This window comes from Orbicella faveolata, unplaced genomic scaffold (genome assembly GCF_042242905.1).
Source record: "Orbicella faveolata isolate gen_17 unplaced genomic scaffold, um_ofav_v1 contig_3, whole genome shotgun sequence".
Lineage (NCBI taxonomy): Eukaryota > Metazoa > Cnidaria > Anthozoa > Scleractinia > Merulinidae > Orbicella > Orbicella faveolata.
In genome coordinates this window covers 2,291,299-2,314,000 of record NW_028301558.1, presented here as the reverse complement: position 1 = coordinate 2,314,000, position 22,702 = coordinate 2,291,299, and the positions used below count along the sequence as shown (strand labels likewise).

Below are 22,702 nucleotides of genomic sequence, written 5' to 3'. Positions count from 1 at the left end.
ATCTTAGGTTCAGTTAAATAATGTTATACATAGTGAAATTTCTGCAAAATAGAAGACAGAAAAAATATGAACTGAGAATCAAGGAAAAGCTGAAGGTTTTGTCAATGTTGATGTGTTAAATTCAAGCAGTTACCTTTCTCATTGATGTACTTGTTGTTTAGACAAAATGACTGCCTCCATAGCAAATGTGGAATTTTAAGGCGTATAACGATTTTACATAAAAGAGTCTGCATACGAGTCAAGCGGCCCATCAGGACTGTGGTTATTTCTGGTTTACTTCTGTAAAATGAAACCAGGAGTATTTCTACTCCGTTCCCCCCCCCCCCCCCCCCGCCCCCTCGCTCCCACCACCACCAGCAGTAAATTTTGCACTTAAGCCGGCTAACAGCAACATATTTAGAAGAAATAAACTGATCATATCGAGCTCTCAATTGTTTTTCTGATTCTTTATTTATGTAACTTTCCTCAGTAAGAGACAACTGTGTACCTTTCTTCGCATGTCATCGCCACTGACCATATTGTTTCTCACTTTGAATAAATCATGAGTGTCAATTCCGTTGCTAAGTTCCACAACTATGACTGTAAACAGTGCACTAAATTATACCAGGCTTCGAACAAGTTCAAAATACAACCAACAAAATTCATAATTACGTGCAATGAACAAATTACCAGGGAAAATATTTAAAATATAATCTAAGTTCAACTGAGTGTTCCTGCATCATGGCTCCAATGATTTCCTTTATGTTATCTGGTTTCAGTTTCCTCAGGAAGGTATCGTTGCTTATATCAGGCATTGGATTGAAATAATCACTGTACCTCTCCGATTCCACATTTCTTGAATTCATCTGTGTAGCGAAATAGCCGCAGATAAAATGCACTAACTTAAGTCACTGGGAAGATTTCACTCTAAAGGTTTCCAATATAAACTCTTCCAGTCGACCAACAGTACTGGATAACAGTCGAAATAAGTTCACTCCGAATGCACTTGTTTCACTGGTAAGTCAACCTGACGTTTCCACTCTAAAAACTGGCAGCACAAACAGTCTTCTGATCGACCAAGAATAGATTCTTCTGTCGTTCGAAAGGCGCGAGGGAAACAAAGCACACACAATGTCATCTGGGAAGCGATTGCGCAATTTAGCCATTTTTCGACGTAGGAGACAGCCCCGTTCGCATTTTATGACTGGGTTCGCCCACGGCAACACAGTAATGACTGTACCAAAGTAAAGTGAAGTGAAAGGTCTTCACTCTTTATTTTGCAGGAATCTGTTTCGCTCTATCTACATAAGTGCTTTTCGGTAATTTAAAATTTGCTATTGCCGTAACATAAGGCGTAAAGAGGGCGAGGAAATCTATAATGCATTATTTTTGTCTGCTGTCTGAAAATTTTTTTAATTACCGCCCACTGTTAAAGAAAGTTCAGGGGGCTAGAATTTCTCTTCATTGTTTTATCTTGTCAATGTATACAGCTGAATGCCAAAATTTTGGCGCTGAAGTTATTTAAACTGATCTAGATAGAAATGGTGTTTCAATTATTACTGACTCACGGTGAGAAGAAAAAAAATGCCCAGTTTTAAGCGCTTCACTTTCTTAATAAAACAACATGGTTACCTGCTTGAATTGAATATGGACTCACTCCAAGTAATTTCGCAATACTTGAGTTTGTCTTATTGAGGATGTCAGTCAAAAGTAAGTCAGGTTTTAAAAATTTCATAAAATGCACGCTTTGCATAATTAGCAAGAAAAAGTTGTCCTAACGGGTTGTGTTTTGACCAACGGGGCAAAATCAATTTCAAAACGTACAAAGAAGCAAAATTTTAAACAGGTCAACAAGGCAGACAGATAGCTAGAAAGTAAAAAACCAATTCTAAGGGCGAATGATCGGCAAGATTTCCGCAATAAAATGCCATGTGGATTGATCTGCTCTAATCCACGAGATTGTCAAAGGAAAACGGAATTAAAGTCAGGACATGAATAAGCCATACTTCTATCTTAAGGTGGGGGTACACCCAAAAAATCAGGCCATTTTTCAAACAATTTTCACATGTAAGATATTATTCCAAACTATAGCAAACTATATATTTCTAGAAAGCTTATGAGCCAAAGATTGTGAAAAAAAATGTTTAATGCCCCAAAAGCTTATTGTAAGCTGATACCAAACAGTTAATTGTACCACGTGCTGGGTGATACCAAGGCCAACAGAGGCGGAAATTTTAAAATCGCTCGCAAAGGTATAAAAGAAAAAATACCGCCATAAACTCTTACTCCATAGTAAACTTAAATACCTAAAGATGCAAAATCCGAGAAAAACAAAATTTTGAATTTTCCAGCAAATTTTGGGTGTACCCCCGCCTTAATACTGCATATGGGGACGCTACTAATTTTTATGTGCGTTTTGCTGACATGTATTTTCCGCTTCAAAAGTGCTGAGAACAACATTGCCAACAGTGTCCAACGAGGGATCGTTGTTTGCAATGATAACTCCTGTTTAGAGTCTGTCATATTGTTCTAGCCGTAACCATGAGATCGAATACAGCACGTTTCATGAAAAAGTTGACATTTCATCAGTACCACCTGTGGTATTAACTAAAGTCTTCTCTCACTGACACTTCTCAGTTCGCAAATAAACGAAATGTATAATATTTTCAGCGATAAATGGGTTTTGCCTTTTTTACAATTATTTCCGTGGTACGTATTCATTGAACTTGTTTTAGCAAATATCAAACAAGATCTATGATTCAGCTTTTACAAGCTGCAAGGAGGACAATGTCTCATCTACATGTACGAAGCGTTGATGATTATTCCCTTTTCACTTGTTTGAGGTTTCGTCAATAAATGAATAGCCTACGCTTATAAGAATCAACGAATCGCCGGATTACCCAACCTAGGCACAAGACGCGCAGAAGGGCAAGGATATCAACGATTCCACACTGAGAATACCCTTTACTTAATAATCTCATCGAGCATTAAAGTCCACAATATTGCAAAACCTAACCTTCTATACTGAATAAAGAAGAATACTTACTGTTTATGGTTGCATTAACACCATAGAGGAAATCCTGCGAAAACCGAAAAAACAATACGTGACTTAGGAATTGCTATTTCAATTATCACTCCATCCGTACGTACCAAACAAAACTTACGAGCAACAGTACCAAGTGTTTAGAAGGCAGCACACTAACCTGGGTAACGGTGTAGAACACTGCACAAGACAACAACGTCAGTCCCAGCTTCATTTTAACACTTTGATTTGCCAAAAAATTCCGAACAAAGAAGAGAAACTTGGCTATACCGCGCAAAAGCGGGGTGTTAAATTAATAGTTAGCGCTTCCCATTAGCAAATATAATACTTTTACCACCGAGCATTTAGAGATCTCATGTGAGACACAAGATAAACATATTGCACCTGCCTAAAATTGTTTTGTAAATTTCAAATTCCAAAATGCAAACAAAATGACATAAAACTGTCCAAGGAAGAAAATCCCCAAGTCTAGCTTTTTTCCCCAAACGAAGTTCTGGAATCGTCTGAGAGGAAAATTATTGGCGGCTTTAAAAGTTCAATATGACACAATTATTTTAACGGCACTGGAAGAAAAAGTTAAGAGGATTCTAACTCGTGACGCAAAGTGTTATTGGTAAAACTAAATTTCGTTGGTTATGAGAGCAAAATTATCTGTCAAATGTGTTTCCATTGTCAATAGACTATTTAGCATAATTTCACCTAATCAAGAATCCTGCCTTCATATGCAAATTTTCTCTTTAACAAAATACATATTGGCCAAAGTCCCATTTTAAGGGCTGACAAATACTGCCTGATAAGCTTCGCATGGTACTGCACAGTTTAATAAATCCAATTTGTCCTAGTGAAACACAATACCATTTCTCCAATTCCGCATCATTTCACGATTGTAAGTCTTTTTGGTCTGATGATAATCTTTTTTTGCTTGCGGAAGTTTGTGTTTGATATGAGCAAAAATGCCGAGAACTGTCCAAATCCTGTGTAAACACCTTCACTCCGCTGCCTGTATTCAAAGACGAAACGATATCTTGACCGCAGTGTTTTAGAAATTGACACTACAATATTTTCCTTGTAGTGTTCAAGTCATTAGTCGGCTGAAACTCTCGAGGAGTTGAAAAATAGACCTTTTTCGTATCCCGGATACTAAACGTATTACAAATGTTTAGTTTTTATGCAAATCACTCGTAGTAAGTAGAGTCCTTTTTATGACAAATGAAACTTGTCTTCGTTAATAAAACAGGTTTTCATTTCAAACGGAACTTGGCAGATAGGCTAATGATTGGATATGCGACATTCAGTCTTTTTTTAACCTGGACCAACCGCTTTTTTTATTAAATTTTGAGGCGACAGGGATATGAAAATGAATTTGAATAATATAAACAAGAATGAACAATGACTTCTGGTTTTAAGAATTTTCAATATGGATGTATAAAAAGTGTTTAATCCTGTGGTTTAAACATTTCATTTATACGGCTATCATGGTGTTGAGTAAGGATGCACACAGAAATCAGACTTGGCAGGATACGTGGAGAGACACCTAGGAGATTTTATTCTTAATCCAGCTGCAAAGAGCTTGAAAATGATGAATAAAAAGACTTTGTTTACGAGTTCCTTGCGGTGGATTTGCGCAAAGTTTTATTAACACCAGCAGGACAAGCAAATTAAGCATATTTTCCAAAAATAGAAAGGAGTTTAATCAGCTTGGCGGGTTTAAAATTCAACGTTAAAGAAACTATCTGAATATAATATAGGAAAAGAGTATTCAAATAGTAACATGGAATAGTTTTTGCGCAGTCTATTCCCTATTTATCGCGCGGGTCACATTTGGAAATGTTAGCAACTCTGTATGATATTTTACAGTATCACTTTTTAGGTTCCTATTAACTTAATTCAACGACCTCGTGTAGTGTTAGTAGACCTAGTGTGTTTTAGTGGTCAGTAAAGACAGGCCTCGGTGCAACACATCGCATTCCTCGACGATCGATTCAGGCAAGACTACATTTCAAAGTTGACCACCATCTTAGTTGTGAAAAAGATACTAAGCCATCAAAGTTAATTTTCACCGGAAACTATTTTTGGGCAAACTGCCGAGTTTTAACCGGTAGTTTAGAAGAAGAAGCACTTAGTAAGACATTCTCCTTCTTTAGTTGCATTTTTACTTTACTTGTATAAAAGGACCGTTTGTTTCCGCTGTCTTTATTATTTACAGCTGTTTCGAGAAAGGTTGTCTTACAAAAGCGTAGAAGCGAACGCGACAATGTCGAAAGTTATTATTGGTGACGGTGGTTTTACAGTTGATTGATTGAAGCGCAAGGTATTTCAGCGTTAGAGAAGGAAACAGTACAAACACGTGTATTCATGCCTTCTCTTTCCTCCTAGCTAAATGCCGTGGCCTCAACCGAGTCGCGCCAAACTGTTACTACCCATAATACCAATCGGCATTGTCGCGTGCGCTTTTGTGCTGTTGTGAGACAACCTTTGTCGAAACAGCTGAGTATCATTCTTTCTTATGTCAAAGTTTTCAGTGAGACATATTTTGAAGTTTCAATCTCATTAGTCTTCGCGATCGAACAGTTTGCGGATATAGAACGAGATGATCAATCTAAAACTCCATCAGTCTGCAGAATGAACGTTATGTCAAGTCAAAACACATCAGGTCTTAAACACAACAGTTGACGCCTCATTATTATGCAAATATTTTGCGAATGACAAGTAGTAGAGGGATGTGACCTAGTAAATACTGGTTATTTTCGTTTATAATATGCTTCCTCGATAATTTTAGCACGCTTTACGGACGAGGATTTAAAAAGTGTTTTTTTTTTTGACAGCGGTGTTCCGCGGATTCCGTCATAGACCAAGGGAGGATAAAGAGTAAGAGAGTGATTGCCCCGTATAGGCCTTATTCTCACTCTTATATAAGTTGTTTTTAGGTATCTAGTATCCAGTTCTTCCGCGGATAATATAACCCTTGTTACGTGGATGTTTTCGTGCAGTGTAAAAAGGAGGGCTTAAAGTTGCTTGGGCTTTCCAGGTCACCGCGTCACAGACGGATTAGCTAATTCTACACCCTTCGGGAATTTCCGAAACCGGGAGTGATCTAAAAGTAGTTTGCGAGAGAGAAAACCTTGAGACGAGGCCTATATAGGGAATATCTCTCTTACTCTTCATCCTCTCTTGCCACAACCCAATCTAACGACATATCGATGCTATTTTCATAATATTAGAACAAAAATTCTGACGATAGTCAGGTTTCGATGCTTTGGAAAGAATGATTTCATGCATTCACGATTCAAAAAAGCGATATGTTACTTCAGCTCAGTCACGTTCACTTCCACAAAGATCGATATTGCTCTGTAAATATTTGAGTGTGGAACTGCAATTTAATTTCCTGTATAAACCCGGGCCAAACCAAGTAACAATGGGTCTTCTTTCACAAATGGTAAAACAGTAATGAATAATAAACATAGTTCCCTTTTTAGATCGTCGTCAAGCAAATCTTGACTGTCCATGACACGTTTCTAAAGCTGAACAATATAACTCTGAACGAAAAGGAAATTACTTTTTAATAAAAGTAAACACACGAAGGATGGTTGTTCGCTTTCCATCGCTAGCTCTTTAAAATTATATATTATATTATATATTTTCAGGCTTTCAATGTTGGTATGTGTGTGGGACTATAATGGGATTACGGTATGAAATTCTGTATTACTGCATTAAATACACTACAAGCCGTTATGATTCTTGTTAAACAAATTAAAGAAACTACATATAATTTCTACATAGACAACACAAGCTAAGGTTCGTTTACTAGTAACAAATAGGTCAATGAATTGCAAGATAATAAATACCATGGTGCACAACTGATCTGATGAGAAAAAATTTCTGTGACTGAGACGTTCAAGAGATAATTCGTGTTTCCTTTCTGAAATATTTCGAGAAAATTTGTTTTAAAGCTGAAATTAACCAGGCGTTTAGAGACCAGGCTCCCACTGTCTGATTATATTTTGGCCCACAATACATTTCGATCTCGATATTCTTTCGTTCCCGATGCATTTTGGGGTTGGGAGAGGCGCTGTCCCTAATGGCATGTGGTTGACAGAGGCATGCACTCTCAGTTGGTAGCGGGAGAATGCCATTTTTCTTGGCGGGATTTTTGTTAAAGAAAAACGAGAGCGGAGGTTGATTTAATATTTTTAAGACAGGGTTGCATGACTTCAACCCTCTCCTGGCCAGACCCTGCATTGCCCACAGTACTAGACGAGGTCAATGAACCTCTCTGAATATTCACAGCTGCATCACGATGATTAGAACCAGATGAATTACTGTCACTTAAGCAAAACAGTAAACGTAGCGGAAAGAAGTGGTTGATTCGTTGATCTATCGAAAATATAACTTCAGTTCAGTCTTCACAACTTTTGCTGCAAGTTTCTGCCTGGAAGATTTACACTGGCCGAACTGAATTGCCAACTTGCGGTAAGTGACTTTTGTTGTTGCGTTTGTTATGAAAATTAACAAGTTTCCTCGGCGATATAAGCTTATTTTCAATTGGAATCCATTAAAAGTCTTCCTTATTTGAAGCCATGCTGTAAGAGATTTTAAAAATTGCATCGTTTTAATTTCGCTCGTCTCTAAACAATAACACCTGGGTCGCTTTGGAGGTTGCTGTAAGTTGTAAACAAATTAAGTTTTCTGTCGATTTTCGTCGTCAATTTAAGCTTATAACCTCACGTCTAAAAATAAGCTTAACCAAAATCGTACTTGTAAACACAGCCGGAGTTAGTTAGCACTGCCGCTTCGTAGACTGCTAAAATTTGTTCTCCTGTTGTTGAAAACTGAACCAAGAAAGGTCTACAAACCATTTTAAGCCGAAACGAACAGGATTTGCTAAATTTACTTTTGTTCCTATGTGAATATTTGCATATTGTGATTACAAAGTATGGAGATTTCCTCGTTTTGTTAGTTCAATTTATTCGGTTTGGCGAAATGCTTTTGTGAATTCCGAGGTTAAATTGGTTGAAGACTGGTAAGCTACTGCCAATAAAATGACTGCATAGCTAAATTAAGCCGTCGGCAAAAATACAGACTCTCAGTAATATTCAAATTTAAGCGTGAATAATTTTTAAACTTTAACACCGCAAGCTTAAACGAATTTTCTTTATCCTCTCTTTTATTCGGTCACCGTTCATTGAAAAGGGATTTGCTGTTGATACTCGAGCTCAGATGTAATGATATGCATCTTGTGTTTATAATGTAGATTTCCTCGTTTTATTTTGTTGTCTGTCCAATTAGTTCGGTTTGGTGAAATGCTTATATAGTCCAAAATGTCGAGTAGACGATTATGCATGGCAATCCTGTCTGCAAATAAAGCTCTGCTTTGATTTTGATTGGCTATTTCATGTTATTTGTGCCATTGCTTTTGGTTGGGGGTACATGGACCCTATTTTGTTAATAAGAGGTTATTCCCCAATGCGGTATTTACACTTATTATGGAAATGTTCCAAAAAAGTGAGATAGTAGTAATTAACTCGGTAAATTGAACAGTGTAATAGAAGTTCTTGCCCTGACCATTTCTCAGTAATAAGAATAACTTTTACATACATATATACACAATTTAGTTGGAGAGAGCGCTCTCCTATCTCCACTCTCTCTCTCTCTCTGCTCTCTTCTTCACACTAATTTTTTATTAACTAACTTATTAAATGAATGTCACTGACTGTTTTCTTTGTTGTGCATGTATACTTTTTTGCTGGTCGAAGAAAGTTTCAGTTTCTTCCTGGCTGTACAGTTTCCTTTCTCCTGTCCTGTACCAATTCGTTTGTGATATAACTTCGTGAATTCTCTATTCTCCTTAAATTTTATCTGATTGGGTTGATAGAATGCACTCTCAGAGTGTTCCATCATTGTCTTCAGTCGCTACAATTTTCTGGAAAAAAGTAATAGTTTTCTTAATTTCCTTTTACTTTGTGTTAGGACTTTTTAGCATGCCTGTAATTGGCCCATGGGCATTACGGGAGAATAATTTTCAAGTAAATAATTACATTCGTTTTAGTGTTGAGTATTTTAAATTGTTATGAATTAGGCATTTCTTTTTATTTTTTATTTTTTATATTTTTTATTTTAGTTGCACGCAATGTTTCATGGTTTTACCGAGGTATACCATGTAAATGTAAATAATGCACTGGAATTGGCCAATCAGAGTGTGCATTATATCGACTTTAAACACAAACCACATATAATAAATGACTCATATGTAAATGATATTTTTATTACAGAGAACTGGACAGGGCAAGAACTTCTCCTTCTTTTGTGAATTTATATATTAATTCCTCTCAGTGCTGTCAAAATGTCTCGGGAACCTTCATTTCTGATAATCTATTATTTTCCACCATACCTACAGCACAAAAGCTCACCAAATCCTAACTGATAACTAACATGTGTGTATCTCTAGCCTTTGCTGTGTGCTACATGTATATGCTGTTATCCTGCCTTAACTGCTAGGAAAAATTTTGGCAGAGCTGTTTCAACAGTTTCACTTAAATTGATTTCCAGTAACAGTGCTACATGTAGCAGTGTTATTGAGTATGAACTTTCTGGAGGATTTTAAATTTTTATTTTTTATGATTACAGACGACAACAAAATATACATGTGTATACATAACCTGATGTTGGTGTTGGTTACAAACCGTAGTTCATAATAGTCATCCTATTACAGGTAAGGGGGAAAAGTTCAGAGAGTTTAGAACATTTCTTCACCCAGCACACCTTCTGTCTATAGGTGCAAAAATTGAGAGGTTATATATATGTACGAAGAATAATGTAAAGTTACTGTATAAACTTAGCATTAAAATCTGACATTTGAACACCTCCTTTGCTAAAATTAGTCATGATTTAACAGGGTTAAAACTTGGCAGTCGCACGGTCGCCAGTGGCGATTAAAAAGAGCCCAGGGCCACTAAGAATTGAGGTTTGATCGCCCAAAGGGCGACTACGATTTGAGAAGTACGCAAAGGATAACAATAAAGATGAAATAAAATGCTCTTTCCTTGGAGTACCTTTCTTTTCTTTCTGTTCTTTCCTGAACTCTAAGTTCATCAATCTGTAGTAAAAGTTAGTTCTAAAGTGCAAAATTTAAAGCCGTTCGTGATCGAGTTTTTAGATCGCTCCGATATGTAGACGCCATTTTGATTTTATTGACACGTGACTCCAGACTTACCCAGAGGTCTGTGCGGTACATTTGGAAACACGAATATCGGCAAACTGCTCGAGTTTGGAATACAAAATGTGGAAATACCTCTCTGGATGTGAACAGCCACTGCCGAAAAAAGCCAAAAGCAAGGACGATGTTCTGGAGAGTAACCGACTGTGCGAGAAAAGCCAAAGACAGCGGTCATTTCAGACCAGTTGGAAACAGGGAAGGCCATGGTTAGTGTTCGAAGTTAAAAGCCATGGGTCATTTATCCAAGTAAAAATGGTTTTAAAATGTTTTGTATGTTAGTTGAGGAAATTTGAGGGCCACTTCATTTTGGCCTGGGCCACTAAGAGTTCAGGGATACTGGCCCAAGTGGCGACCAAGCACTGAAGCTAAGTTTTAGCCCTGATTTAATTGTTATCACTCCCTGTGAATTCATAGAGATTCCAGAGGCAAATTATAACCTAATGTGGAAGTCCTGTCTTCAAGTGAGGGAAACTGACACAAAAGAGTGACAATGAAAGTAAAGAGAATTGTGAATGTTGATATGGTGTACATTATACATCATGTAAAGGTATTTGGTGAGTGCCAAAGGCATAACATTTCATGTATTGCTTTTTCAGGACAAATTATATAACAGTGACGTTTTAAAAGGTGTGATCAGAAAAATAATGAGTACATTGTCCAGGCAGCATCAGTTTATGGACGGCATATGCAGACAGTAAGAGGAACTCTAAGCACTACCACGTAAGTTAGTTTTATGCTTATGACTTCTTGTTCTTGAATTTTGTGTCATTTCATCGCAAGAATAGGTAACAAAAGATGCAATAGTTGTTGCAATATATTTTTGAAGGAAAACTTATAAGTCTGCCTATGCTGGATAACAGCCATGTGTAAACTGAATGTGAAGCAAACAATATGTTAAATATGGGGCAACCCTAAAACCCAGAAACCGGAATCCGGAATCTGGAACCAAAAACCAGAATCCAGAAACTGGAAACCGGAATCTGCAAATCAAAGAAAATAAGTTCTTCAAATACGCGAAAACTGTTTTGCTTAGCTTTTCGACTGTAAAAAGTAAGCTGCCAAGTAAAAAGGACCTCAAACTTAACCTTTTTTGAAACAAAAATTCCCCATCTGTTGAAATCGTGCAACCGTTATTTTTAGTGAGGGCTATGATTATGAGAATCTCAGTAAAGTGTGTCTTAATTTTACTCCAAGCACCTTGAGAGTGTCTAAAATAAGCTTGCTGGTAATTGCCATTTTGTTTAATAAGTGATCTTCAATTTACCGGAAGTATAAATTTATCCTTTATGTCTAGTACATACTGAACAAGATAGAAAATGTCATAGAGAACAGGATATCCATCAGTGGCAGCCCCCTGTACATTGACGGTCACGCCCCCCAATTTCGAAGTCCAAAGGCTAACCCGTCTGGTCTAAATATGAAATTTGATTTTTCCAACAGATACGAGACCAATTCCAGATTAACACAATTTCCACACTGATACTGTGACAAATCAGCATTTCATATTCTTGGCGGCCATCATATTAAAACAATTTGTAGAAATGTTGCACACTTACTTCCGTCTGCTTCTCACTTGCTGACAGATCAGACCACATGCTGTTCAAAGATGCTAAAAGACTGCCAGAAACTCACTGCAATAGCCTATAATAGCTTGTTGTTAATGTGCTGCTCACCAGTCTTCTCAGAGCAATTTGATCTAGACAAGAACCGGGCTCTCACCAGGACCAGCTTGAACAAAAGATGGGTAACCTAGCCTATGAGCAGGCTCTCGTGTTTGGGCTGGGGGTGTGAGTGGCAAAGCCGCATGAAGGCTCTTGGTGACATGCCAATGCAGAAAAACACTAGACACCTATTTAGCCTGCTCGCAGGCTATGAGTAACTCTATCCACCCAAAAAATGAGTAACCCTGACTGGATAGTGATGTACCCAATGGATAGCTTTATGCAGCTTTTGAACAACGGGGCCAGATATATAGCTAAGGGTTGTTCAGAACTAGTCAATAATTTTTTAGCAATTACAGTCTGTGGCTGAAGTAAAGCCAAGAAAATAAATAACAAAATAATTTTTGCTCATACATGTATTTATTTATTAGACATTGCTGAAGTGAATTATTTCTATCATCATTCATAATATCTGGATTCCAGATTCTGGTTTTTGGTTCAGGATTCTGGATTCCGGATTTCGGTTTCCAAATTCAGTGTTTTAGGGTTGCCCCAGATGATGTATGTGCATATGTTAATCTTGAATAATCTGAAATTTCAGAGAGTTTAAAAATATCATATCATATCTGTGATGGTTCTGAGGTGGAGGGCTGTTACATGTACATGTAAATGTCTCATGCACGATTTTTCACTCGTTATGATTCAGGTGCAAATAGTTTCTGTATCTGAAGTATATATGAAATAATTCATATTTGAACTGCGGTAGTAGATGAAAGTGAAGTATGATCATCGCAGTAAATTTTCCAATTTAAGCAACTGGAAAGAAGAAGCCTGAAGAAGCCTGCCTGGGCTTCAACGGGATTCGAACCCATGACCTCCGCAATACCGGTGCGATGCTCTACCAACTGAGCTATGAAGCCACACATTGGGAGCGAGGTCAATTAATTGAGTTCATATCTTCCCGTGAGTGAAATGATGTGAAGTATATATGAAATAATTCATATTTGAACTGCGGTAGTAGATGAAAGTGAAGTATGATCATCGCAGTAAATTTTCCAATTTAAGCAACTGGAAAGAAGAAGCCTGAAGAAGCCTGCCTGGGTTTCTGTATCTGTTGATGTGCAACAATCTACACCAATATTTCAACCTAATAATGTACAGTGTATATTAATTAACCAAATTATGCTGTTTTTAGTTGGCCAGTGCTACTACATAGTAATGTGATGTTGAAGTGCACAAATTTACAAACATGCCCAGTGTCAACTTGTCAAATACATGTATATGAACTGGCCAGACAGTGTAGATTACAAAATGCTCTGAAAGGTAAGATGTTTCTTAAACATTATTTTGTAATTAATGATTTCTCAGACATTGTTTTCTTCAAGAAAAGATTCATACCCCACATGGAGGTTTTTTCTCTATTAGAGCTCTTGATTCCTGATACTTTAATTTGGAATTTCTAAAGACTGGCCATGAATGGGTGTTGGGTGTGAATATATTCTGGAACTGCACATTCATGCATTGAGTAAGCAAGAACATCAGTATTTATCCTGACAAACTCTGACTTTCTTCTGGAAGCTGAACTCATATACAGTTGTACAGTTATATGTACAACCAAACAGCCTGGATGACCCTGTGATTGGGACTGTGCACATTGTTGTAACCCTCAATGTTCCAGTTGCTTGTTTGAAGCAAATTGCATTTGCTCTCGAAAGCAAGTGGCGAAGTTCATAACAGTTATGTAAGTTTGCTTTGTATCTCAGGGCAGAGCCTGCCACGGTGAAAGTTGGAGTACCAACCCCTAGCATTTGATTCATTACTAACACTCAGTAAACAACTAACAATGAAGTACACTGTATATCAAAGAAAGGAATTACATGCCTGTTCCTGTCAGTCAATATATGAACAAGTTACAGATGGGGAGCCTGTATTAAAACATCAACGATTTTCAAAGCAACCATGGCCTGGTGAGATATTTCTGAGGTAATATAAATTTAAGGTCCTTATGATTGCTTATAATCATTGATTTTTATTGTAAACAATATCTTACTGAGTGTCTTTTTCTTGTGTACTAATTGTTGGAGAACACAGAGATCACTGTTATGACAGAGATATTAATTTGTGAAAAGTTCTATAAACAAATGCATCTGGGAACAAATTAATTTATCATGGATGCAGCTTCTGAGAGATCCCCAATATTAATGGAACATACACTGTTCATACAGTACATGTAAAAGAGTTCAGTAATTCATTACCTATGATTGTAATGCTTTGTTTGGTTTCTCTGTATTTACAGACAACTTGATGGGATTATAAATTCTGCACCAAGTTCATTGAATAAACTGACTTGGAGGTTCAGTTCTGCAACCCATCCTGTTTGTAGTAATATCATAGCTGCAACACTGCATTACATTATTAAGAAACACATATTAACTAATTATTTTTAAGTGCCTGTTAATTTAATCAGTTTTTCTTAGAGATAATTTACTCATGGTTTATTTAAATAATTGGCTTTTTGGCTTTAAAATGATATTTATTGAGCTTTTAAATCAATTTTGTGATAATCTGCATTGGACATGGCATAAATTGATATTTTGCCAACACGAAATGAAGAACTGGGTCTTAAGCAAAGTTGCAGGATTAGCATTTTTGTAGAAAGAAAGGGTTGAGAAATTTGTGACATTCTACAGACAGCCTTGCCATTTGCAATGTCCGATAAGGTTAATTTGTTCCATTCTGTTGTAGAAATAGTGTTCTCTAATTTATAAATTATTTCAATCTGTTGTTTAAATGATTGCCTTATAACCCCATGTCTGGCTTTGGTGCATGTAGGATATTGATGTATTTTTTATCCATTTTGCTGTAAATTATCTTAATTGATGTGTCAATCAAAACATATCTTGGATATGCTGGGCTCTTCTGACAAATCTACCTATGCCTCATAACCTTTGAGTGCATTTGGTTGTGTAGTGCAGACAAAATACATGTACATAATATAACTTCCGCTTAGCTTACTGATAATTCTTGGTATAATTTAATCATAGCAAAATTAATTAATGGAACCTAATAGCAGCTCTTGTAGTCCACAATGCCAGTCGAGAAAAAGAACAAATCACATTGAAATTGAATAATAAAATTGTTATTAGAAGCCTATGCAAGTATTCATGATCAGCAAAAAAAAATATCGTAATTACCATTCATGCGAGGGTGATTTTGCTTATTGAAAACCCTTCCAGCAGGAGGAGACTCCATACAATAGTGAAGATGGCTAAATGTATCTTTGGGGACAAGTTAGAAAACAAAACTTTCCAACTTTTCACATATGTATACTGTTTTGGTATTTTTGTGAGATTTCATTTGGTAGAGATTCAGGGACTGAGTATATTGTAACCACTGCATTTCAATCAGTCCCCACAACAAAACTAGTGAGACAATCTCAGATAGTGCAGAGCGCAATTGAAAGCTCTGATACAGTAGTCCCATAAGTACTCACCCCTGCTCGGTTCACTTCCGGTTTGTGTCTAACTTGGTAGTCTGCTACGGCTTTTCCCCTTTGCAGTGTGTATGTTTCAAGGTTGTATTTTCATTCAAGGTCCAAACATTACGCACAAATTAATTACTACTGGTGCTTTAAGTTGATTTTCGTTCATTTTAAATTCAACAATACGCTGAAGCAGCAAACGTGACAATTTAGCTCTTCAAGCCAACTTTGTAACTTGATACTTTTGTTTTCCTCGCAAAGCCATGTAATATAAAACCCCTGTTTTCTCCAAAACATACGGAAGATGTCCTTGTTTTTTGGAGATAAATGAAAGAAAGTTAAATATCTAATGTAGTGATGAAGAAACGGAACAGAGACGATGTTTTAGTAAAAATGCAAATTTTTACCGATGAACAAGAACTAATTTAATTATCAGATAGTCACGAAATACCACTTTCTTTTTCTGTTGCCACCTTTGTTGTTAACAATAAAACAATTCAAAATTAACACACAACGATATTGATGGCTGAGAAGCTTTTCAACGAAAAGTATTGAAGATAAACAGCGCTACTTGGCCGATATGAATGAGTCTCCTCAAAGACTGATTAAATTAATTTGCGCTTTCATTAGGTGCCACGGCGTCTGCAGCAATATTTGAGCATTTTCCTGGTCTCTTTTGTTACAAATTCACAATTTGTGGAGTATTAACGCCACTAACTTGAGAACTTTTTGGTCTCTCTTACAGACACAATTAAGGCAAGAAATAAACAAGTCGCTAAGGAGAAGCAATATATTTGAACTCTGACAAGCACACTATTGTAGATTGAAAACAGCAGATGATATTTGTTGAACCGACCTGTTTGTAACTCTAAAAGCTACGCAGCCACAGTAACGTTTCACTTTTGCAATAAAAAGGGACAACTGGCGCTACCTGAAAAATAACTGCCGTCCTTGGTCACATGACACGATATATAAAATACTGCGTGTAAAGATAGTGTATAACACTAACAATGCTAGAACGCATGCGTCTTACATGTTGAGCTCTACCATAAGGAAAACCAGTCAACATTTGTGCGTGATTCCGTATGCAATGTATCCTTCACCTAATATAGAAGCCACGAACCCTAACTAATCTACGCATGCGTTTAGGGCAAATTAGTTTTGTTCTAAGGAGAATGGTACCACAAGGAGAGCAAGGGGTTACCTGAAACAAATATATAGCTTTGCGATGTTCAAAGTTAAGCGACGGCGATGGAATGTGTTTTACGTAGAGTACACATGTACCTTTCCCACCCTATTCCCATTACTTCCTTGCCTCTAGACTAATTAATTAATTGAAATTAATTAATTAAACAAACATTAAAGTTTACACCTTATCGCCATAGCGCCATAACGCCTTAGTTCCTTAGCGGCAGGCAACCCCCATAACCATCCCAATAGTGCACTCTGCACTAAAAAATGTGTAAACTTCTTTTGTGTGGGAGTCCCCATGTTAACTAAGGAAGAATATAATGAGTAATAACAATGCCTTGTCTTTCTGAATAAGGTAGGAAAGAACAAGAAATGCCACCAAAAAGCACAGAAGACAGTTCTGTTATGTGATCAAGATTTTTGGTAGCTTCCCAGAAATCCTTGAAATCATGGCTCTATATTTCATAATCACACCATCTTACACCTCGATCTGCTGATGTAATACTAGTTCCGGCTGAAACTATTAAATCATTCGCAATTTACCTCATACATGTTGGATTATTTTCATTAGTAACAACATTCCGAAAAATAACTGAGGAGCTCCGCTTTTAGGCTGGCCTAAATCTATATATTATACGACAATACTTCAAACAAGTTAGTTACGTGAACGTAACTTTTCGCTAGTCAAATCACTCTTGCGCTATCCTTTCATTTCGGTTCTCTATCAGGTCATGCCAAGCGAGAGGACTAATAATATATCGTCATTACTAACAATGCATTGCAAATGAGAACTGCTACTCTTATTGGCTACCAAAAGAAAAGAAACATAACGTTCCCAGGATAAGAGAATGTATGCAGGTTGATTCGGGGAAAAGAAGGCTTCAACATTGGTTTAAACAGTTTCCAGCTCTTTCTTTGTTGGATCAGTACTGCCACTCTTAATCATTTGATCCTGCAGTAATGTAAATTAACAAATGCCCAGTCATTGGTAAACAAGTGTTGGTCATCCTTACTATATGACAGGTTACCATAGCAACATTACAACCTGTTACAGCGCCTTTAATATTATTTTTAAGTGCTTATAACTCCAAAATTAGGATAGTGATCCCTATTTTTTATTATCGATAATAAAAGTGGAGGTCACCGAGCTCGTTTTAGATTATAACTGAGCTCTAAAAACTAAAATTAGAGATGTTTTTCAGAGGTTTTACTGTTTCTATGATAAACTAATACCATAAAGATTAACATTTTTGGCTTGCCAATGATTGGGCGTATGAGTGATAGCAATATTGCAGGATCACTTGATAAAGAGTTACAGTATCGATGCGTCGTATAACTGTTAGAAATCGTTGGGTTCTCCGAAAGAACTGCTGACTGTGATCAAACTGAGATGTTCTATCAACAGAACTGTTGTTGTTCAGTTCAACAAACTTGGTTTAGGTCTTACGTGACTGACTGTGGCAAAAAAAATCGAATCAAAAAAAACTGAAAAATAATAAAAATCAGATAATCTTAGTTCAACTTCCTTTATTCCCTACTTAACATTTATGACGAGGACAAGTTGCTATACGCTTTGAGAAGGAACGTCTGAGAGGACTGTCAAGTTATTGGTGACAGCTTATTCCTTTATCTGTTTTTTGTTTCTGTAATGTTTTTTGATTTGTTGCTTAAAAACAGTAAAAACGTAACTCTAGAACAATATGAAATAACTATATGACAATATTGACAGTAGATGTCAGACATGTGCTCAGAGTCCAATTTTCCTTAGAATGTTACTCAAGCCATGTATGGCAAAAAAATATTAAATTAATGGTAAACTTGTTGCAAAATCAATATAGTTTGCACTGTGCCATTCAGTACTTTCATGTACATGTACATGCATATATCTGTGGTGGGGGTCAAGTTGATAAAAATCCTACGGAAATGAGCTGATTGATCAAATATTTATGCAAAGCACAATGCCCAGTATTGCGATAGCTCACTGAAGTTAAATGTGTGAAACACAAGACTAGTTTCACCTCATGCCAATAATGATTTCACATGCTTATCCCTGTTCTATTTTACAGAACATCAAAAAACATGGTCTAATATTATTTTTAATACCAGTCGCTGGAATAGTCTTGAATGACTGCTCTGTCCTTTTTTGCTAATAAGAAAATGATTTCAATCGAAAGAGAACTGGCATGTTCCATATGGGTTGTCCAGAAACAGTTAGAATCAGCTTTTAAAATTTCACTAGTCTGACCTGCAATGATTTCATATATTTTCTAGTGTGAGAATGTTTCCTACACTCAATGCTCAAAATAATGATATCATCTTCTCTATTTAGCAGAGCATCAAACAAACAATTTTGCCAAGGGGCCTGTAGATCCAGGTTTTCATTATCCCTGGTGATCTTTTTCATTTTGATAGAAATAAATTAAATTATGATGATGTTCTTCACAATGAAGAAGCCAAAGACCTGTGGATAACATAAGCCAATATGGCAGTAGCCTGCTAGAAGGCTAGTGTCAGGTTGCAAAGTTATCTCTAGCTGTTCAAATCATCAAGAAAACATGTACAACCTGCTACTGATCATATCACAGGGGCCATTTTATAGATGAAAACTTAGGTCAAAAGGTTTCTAAAAGCACTCTTCTATCTTTGTACTACACTAACCACATGTCCTGCATTTTTCATGGGGCGGTGCATATGGTTCATGTCAGAAGAAGTATTTCTTTCCAACATGGTTGTCTTTCTGTTGTTAAAGGATTCTGTGTTTGCAAACATGTGTTGTAAATATCAGAATAGTACTGAAAATGGGTCATGAAATAGGGTTTCACACATAATGCTCAAATTTGTTGTCATTATGCGAATGCTTGATGATGAAAAAAATCTCACTGTATATTATGCTCAAAAGACGTCAACCAGTTTTTGTCACCGTTATTCCCGCGTAATGCTAGATTATTTTGCCCCACTGTTATGCTCAAAATAATGCCAGCATAATGTGTAAAACCATATAATGACCAGTAATGGGGGTGAGGGAAAGATGGAGTGGTCAGCAGTGGAAGTTGTGGCACTTCCATAATAAATAAACTAAAAATTTGTTTCCCACTGACGGGAACACGGCTTCGTCTCTGCTCATGGGCGACACATACAACAGATATAGCTTGACTTGTCTTCAACATAGTCACACAATGTGTGCACCCAGACTTGACAATTTCCACACTCTACCCAGTCAACGGAATCCTTCTCAGTGCACGGTGGGTCTTCCTTAAGGCAGAAAGCACAAGCATTCGGTTCAATTTCTTGCAGTTCTTGGGCTGTAGTGTCAGAAAGAAGAGCCTTTTTTCTCACTACCCTTGCTTTTCGTTTTGTAGGAAAGAAACGTCGTTGTTTTTCTTCCTTTTTGTTAGGAGGAAAGGATTTGGTTTTCAAGTACTGGTGATCGTTGCCAATTATCGAGAGGCCCTTTGCAACTGCTGTGGCAGAGTGGATATGACGTAGTGCTGTATATACGGTGTCTTTACTTGGTGCCGTTTGAATAACATCAGTCAGCTCTGCCATGGCTGCCAGTGCACTTCCCTTCAGACCCTCCAGCTCTTTGCCGTTTTGAAGATCTTTGTCGACTTGAATGAAATTTCCCAGTTCCTCGCGCTTGTCGTCAATTTCGTTACTTGGAATGTCTCTAGGATCTTCAGTGGGCTCTACAATATTGACAGCGTGGATATGTACACAGACAACCCTTCTTATAGCGTAATCAAGACAGGTGCACGTGAACGAGTGTACACAGGCTGCACAGAGGGAACATCGCAATAGGCATTTGCAGAGTGAGGAATCAGCTCTTCTTACGTAGTAAATCTTCGTTTTGTCAGTCATCGATTGAACTTGCCAAGACTCGGCATCCTGTCTTGATACTAGTTCGCTTGGCATTGACTCTGCCTGCTTGTGTCTCTTGGTACTTTCCCGCTGACGAATGGTGACCTTTCCCTTCTCCGCCTTAATCCACTGTTCATATGCCTTGTCACGGGCGATTTTGCGTAGTGTAGATAACAGATGATCAACACGTCTGTTCTGCTTACGCTCCAGGTAGACCTCCTTTAAGGTTCGATGGAAACTTTCCACGAACATGTTCGTGTTCGCTCTTGTTCCAATGCGAAAGCATGTACCCCACTCGCGTGGTCGAGAGGCGTACTCTTTCTCGAAATACGCGGCCATAGGTTGCGATACGTTCCTTAGCCATGCCAGAAACTGCTGTAGGGAGCGCCTGAAACTAGCCTCCTCAATCTCATTTTGCAGCGTCTTCAGAGCCGCATACACTTCCTCAGCTTGATCTTTGTCTTTAATCAATTCGTTTACTTTACGGCACCAACTACGGTCAACGTGCCAGCTACATAGAAGTTTTTTGTCAGCCTGGCAAACGCAGAAACCCAAGCATTGTGGTACGTCTCGGCATCGTCACTCGTGAAGATTTCTGTTTTTACATCTCCGCACTTGTTTCGGATACTTGAGAAAAAGACACGGAGTACATCAGCTGTTTCTCTGTTACTAATGAGCCATGCCACGGGAATTCCTTCATCGTAGTCATCAATGACTAGTACTGTTATGAGTTGGAAATCGTACGCTGTTGTACCGTGAGTAGCGTCGACACAAACCAACTTTTGGGTATACTTGACAAACATTTCTTTCTGAAACTCAGTTTGGAGGCCTAAAAGTAAGTCGTTCTTCTCAACCCCATCGTCTGGTGAGTCTTGTCCTTGACGCTTAAAGCACAGCACCGGATTATACTGTTCTCTTTCCATTTCTTCCACCCAGTATAGTACGCTGCTGGCATCGTCACTGTCTTTTTCTTTACAGTCGATGTTGCATTGTCTTTTGATGTTTCGTAGGTCCGCACGAGTTGACAAGTGGTCTCTAGTTAGTTGACCAAATTGCGTGTCCCTGATGTTATCCATTATGGAGTTCATGCTCACTCCTTGTGCCAGTTTCCCGGCTATACGAGAACGCATCTCAGAGGATATCCGGTTAAAGGCGATTTCCCTCTTGTGCCCAACGCGTTGCAGGCAGTATTCTGCCAGAACCTCTCCTGTCACTCCATCAGTTCGTGTCGTAATGAACGCAGGACAGGAGCAACCAGTTTTAGAACTTCCCTGTGATTTAAGTGACCGTTTGCCCGCGCCTCTGGATGAAAATTCTCCTGTTCTGTTGCAGTAGAACCAAGAGGTCTTATGATGTTTTGTTCTCCTGTCGGCCCTCTGTTTTACGAACCAAGATTTCGACATTTTTTGCTCTAACACCTTCCATTTCATGAAGCTTTCCCAGGACTGAAATGTTTGAGTTTCTGTCTTAAGAGCATGTCCGTGGTCAGAGTTGAGGTACTCAATAAGATCCCCCGTCGTGGAAAACGTTTTGTCTTTCCTAAATAAGAAGAAAAGAAAACTAAGCATCCAACTGTTATAAAGTAGTGAAGAAGTGTACACAATTTGACAGTTTTTAGCCTCTGTCACTTGATAGGCCAAATTCTAAATTATTTTTTTGCTTGCCGGAGTGAAAGGAGAAAAAATATTTATTCTTCCTTCGATGTCGATTTTGACTTGTTTTGTTTTATTTCCCAAACGTTTGAGCCAAATCAGAATATAAAGATATCAATATATATATATATATATATATATATATATATATATATATATATATATATATATATATATATATATATATATATATATATATATATATATATATATATACCGCACATAAGTTTAAGTACTGGTATAATAGTGAAAGTATGTATATCGATGGCGCATTGGATGAATCGGAAGTATTTGCTGCTGACAATGAATCTTCCTTCGACTTGCCAGTTGTGAACTGGGAAGATGGTGTTGTCGGACTGCTATTGGTGGAAGATGACGGAGACTGCTCTGCTGATTGAGCCACGGAATCTTTAGACAATTTCGGAGGTTGCTGTGTTATCGTATCCTCAGTTTTACGGGACATGTCGGCCAAGCGTTTGTTTGACAACCGAGACAACTTCCTTTTTTTAACAGTCGCACGAGAGGATCCTTCGGAGGGGCGTTTTGGCGTCGGGGAAGACGCAGTTACGTTACCATCAGCAGATTTAGATTTTGTCAGTGGATGTTTTCCTGAGAGCTGAGAGG

General features: G+C 37.6%; 3 protein-coding genes, 1 long non-coding RNA gene and 1 other non-coding gene across 6 annotated transcripts in view; 1 reads left to right on the top strand and 4 right to left on the bottom strand.

The window, feature by feature from the left end:
• LOC110067678 (uncharacterized) overlaps window positions 1-3,647 on the bottom strand; it is a 51,012-nt gene extending 47,365 nt beyond the window's left edge. Inside the window, exons 1-2 of the mRNA XM_089298081.1 lie at window positions 3,183-3,647; window positions 3,026-3,059 (exon numbers count right to left, since the gene is read on the bottom strand). Coding sequence (XP_089154207.1) covers window positions 3,026-3,059; window positions 3,183-3,236 — 88 coding nt within the window. The 5' untranslated portion in view covers window positions 3,237-3,647. The remainder of the gene's footprint in view (window positions 1-3,025; window positions 3,060-3,182) is intronic.
• Window positions 3,648-7,089: 3,442 nt separating this feature from the next.
• LOC149106046 (uncharacterized) lies at window positions 7,090-15,049 on the top strand. 2 transcript variants are annotated; one of them, XR_016209836.1, is made up of 5 exons: window positions 7,090-7,492; window positions 9,647-10,955; window positions 13,092-13,219; window positions 13,660-13,879; window positions 14,193-15,049. It is a non-coding gene; the product is annotated as an uncharacterized LOC149106046 (long non-coding RNA). The 2 variants fall into 2 exon arrangements; XR_016209837.1 differs by having other exon boundaries at window positions 13,092-13,863.
• On the bottom strand, window positions 12,744-12,816 carry Trnat-ggu (transfer RNA threonine (anticodon GGU)). Its single transcript has one exon. It is a non-coding gene; the product is annotated as a tRNA-Thr (tRNA).
• A 4,639-nt stretch (window positions 15,050-19,688) lies between the features above and the next one.
• On the bottom strand, window positions 19,689-20,765 carry LOC149106045 (uncharacterized). Its single transcript, XM_089298326.1, has one exon. The coding sequence runs from the start codon at window positions 20,763-20,765 to the stop codon at window positions 19,689-19,691; it is 1,077 nt and encodes a 358-aa protein (XP_089154452.1).
• Window positions 20,766-20,902: 137 nt separating this feature from the next.
• LOC149106044 (uncharacterized) lies at window positions 20,903-22,541 on the bottom strand. The gene is made up of 2 exons (XM_089298325.1): window positions 22,381-22,541; window positions 20,903-21,965 (listed from the first exon to the last, which is right to left on the bottom strand). The coding sequence occupies exons 1-2, from the start codon at window positions 22,539-22,541 to the stop codon at window positions 20,903-20,905; spliced, it is 1,224 nt and encodes a 407-aa protein (XP_089154451.1).
• Window positions 22,542-22,702: the final 161 nt, after the last annotated feature.

What these genes read in the sequence shown, in the direction of transcription:
- LOC149106045 (XM_089298326.1), bottom strand. Translation starts at nt 20,765, where the DNA reads ATGGCCGCGTATTTCGAGAAAGAGTACGCCTCTCGACCACGCGAGTGG.
- LOC149106044 (XM_089298325.1), bottom strand. Translation starts at nt 22,541, where the DNA reads ATGTCCCGTAAAACTGAGGATACGATAACACAGCAACCTCCGAAATTG. An exon ending in AAGTCGAAGGAAGATTCATT is followed by an intron (nt 21,966 to 22,380) that starts GTCAGCAGCAAA and finishes CTTCTTATTTAG; the next exon opens with GAAAGACAAAACGTTTTCCA.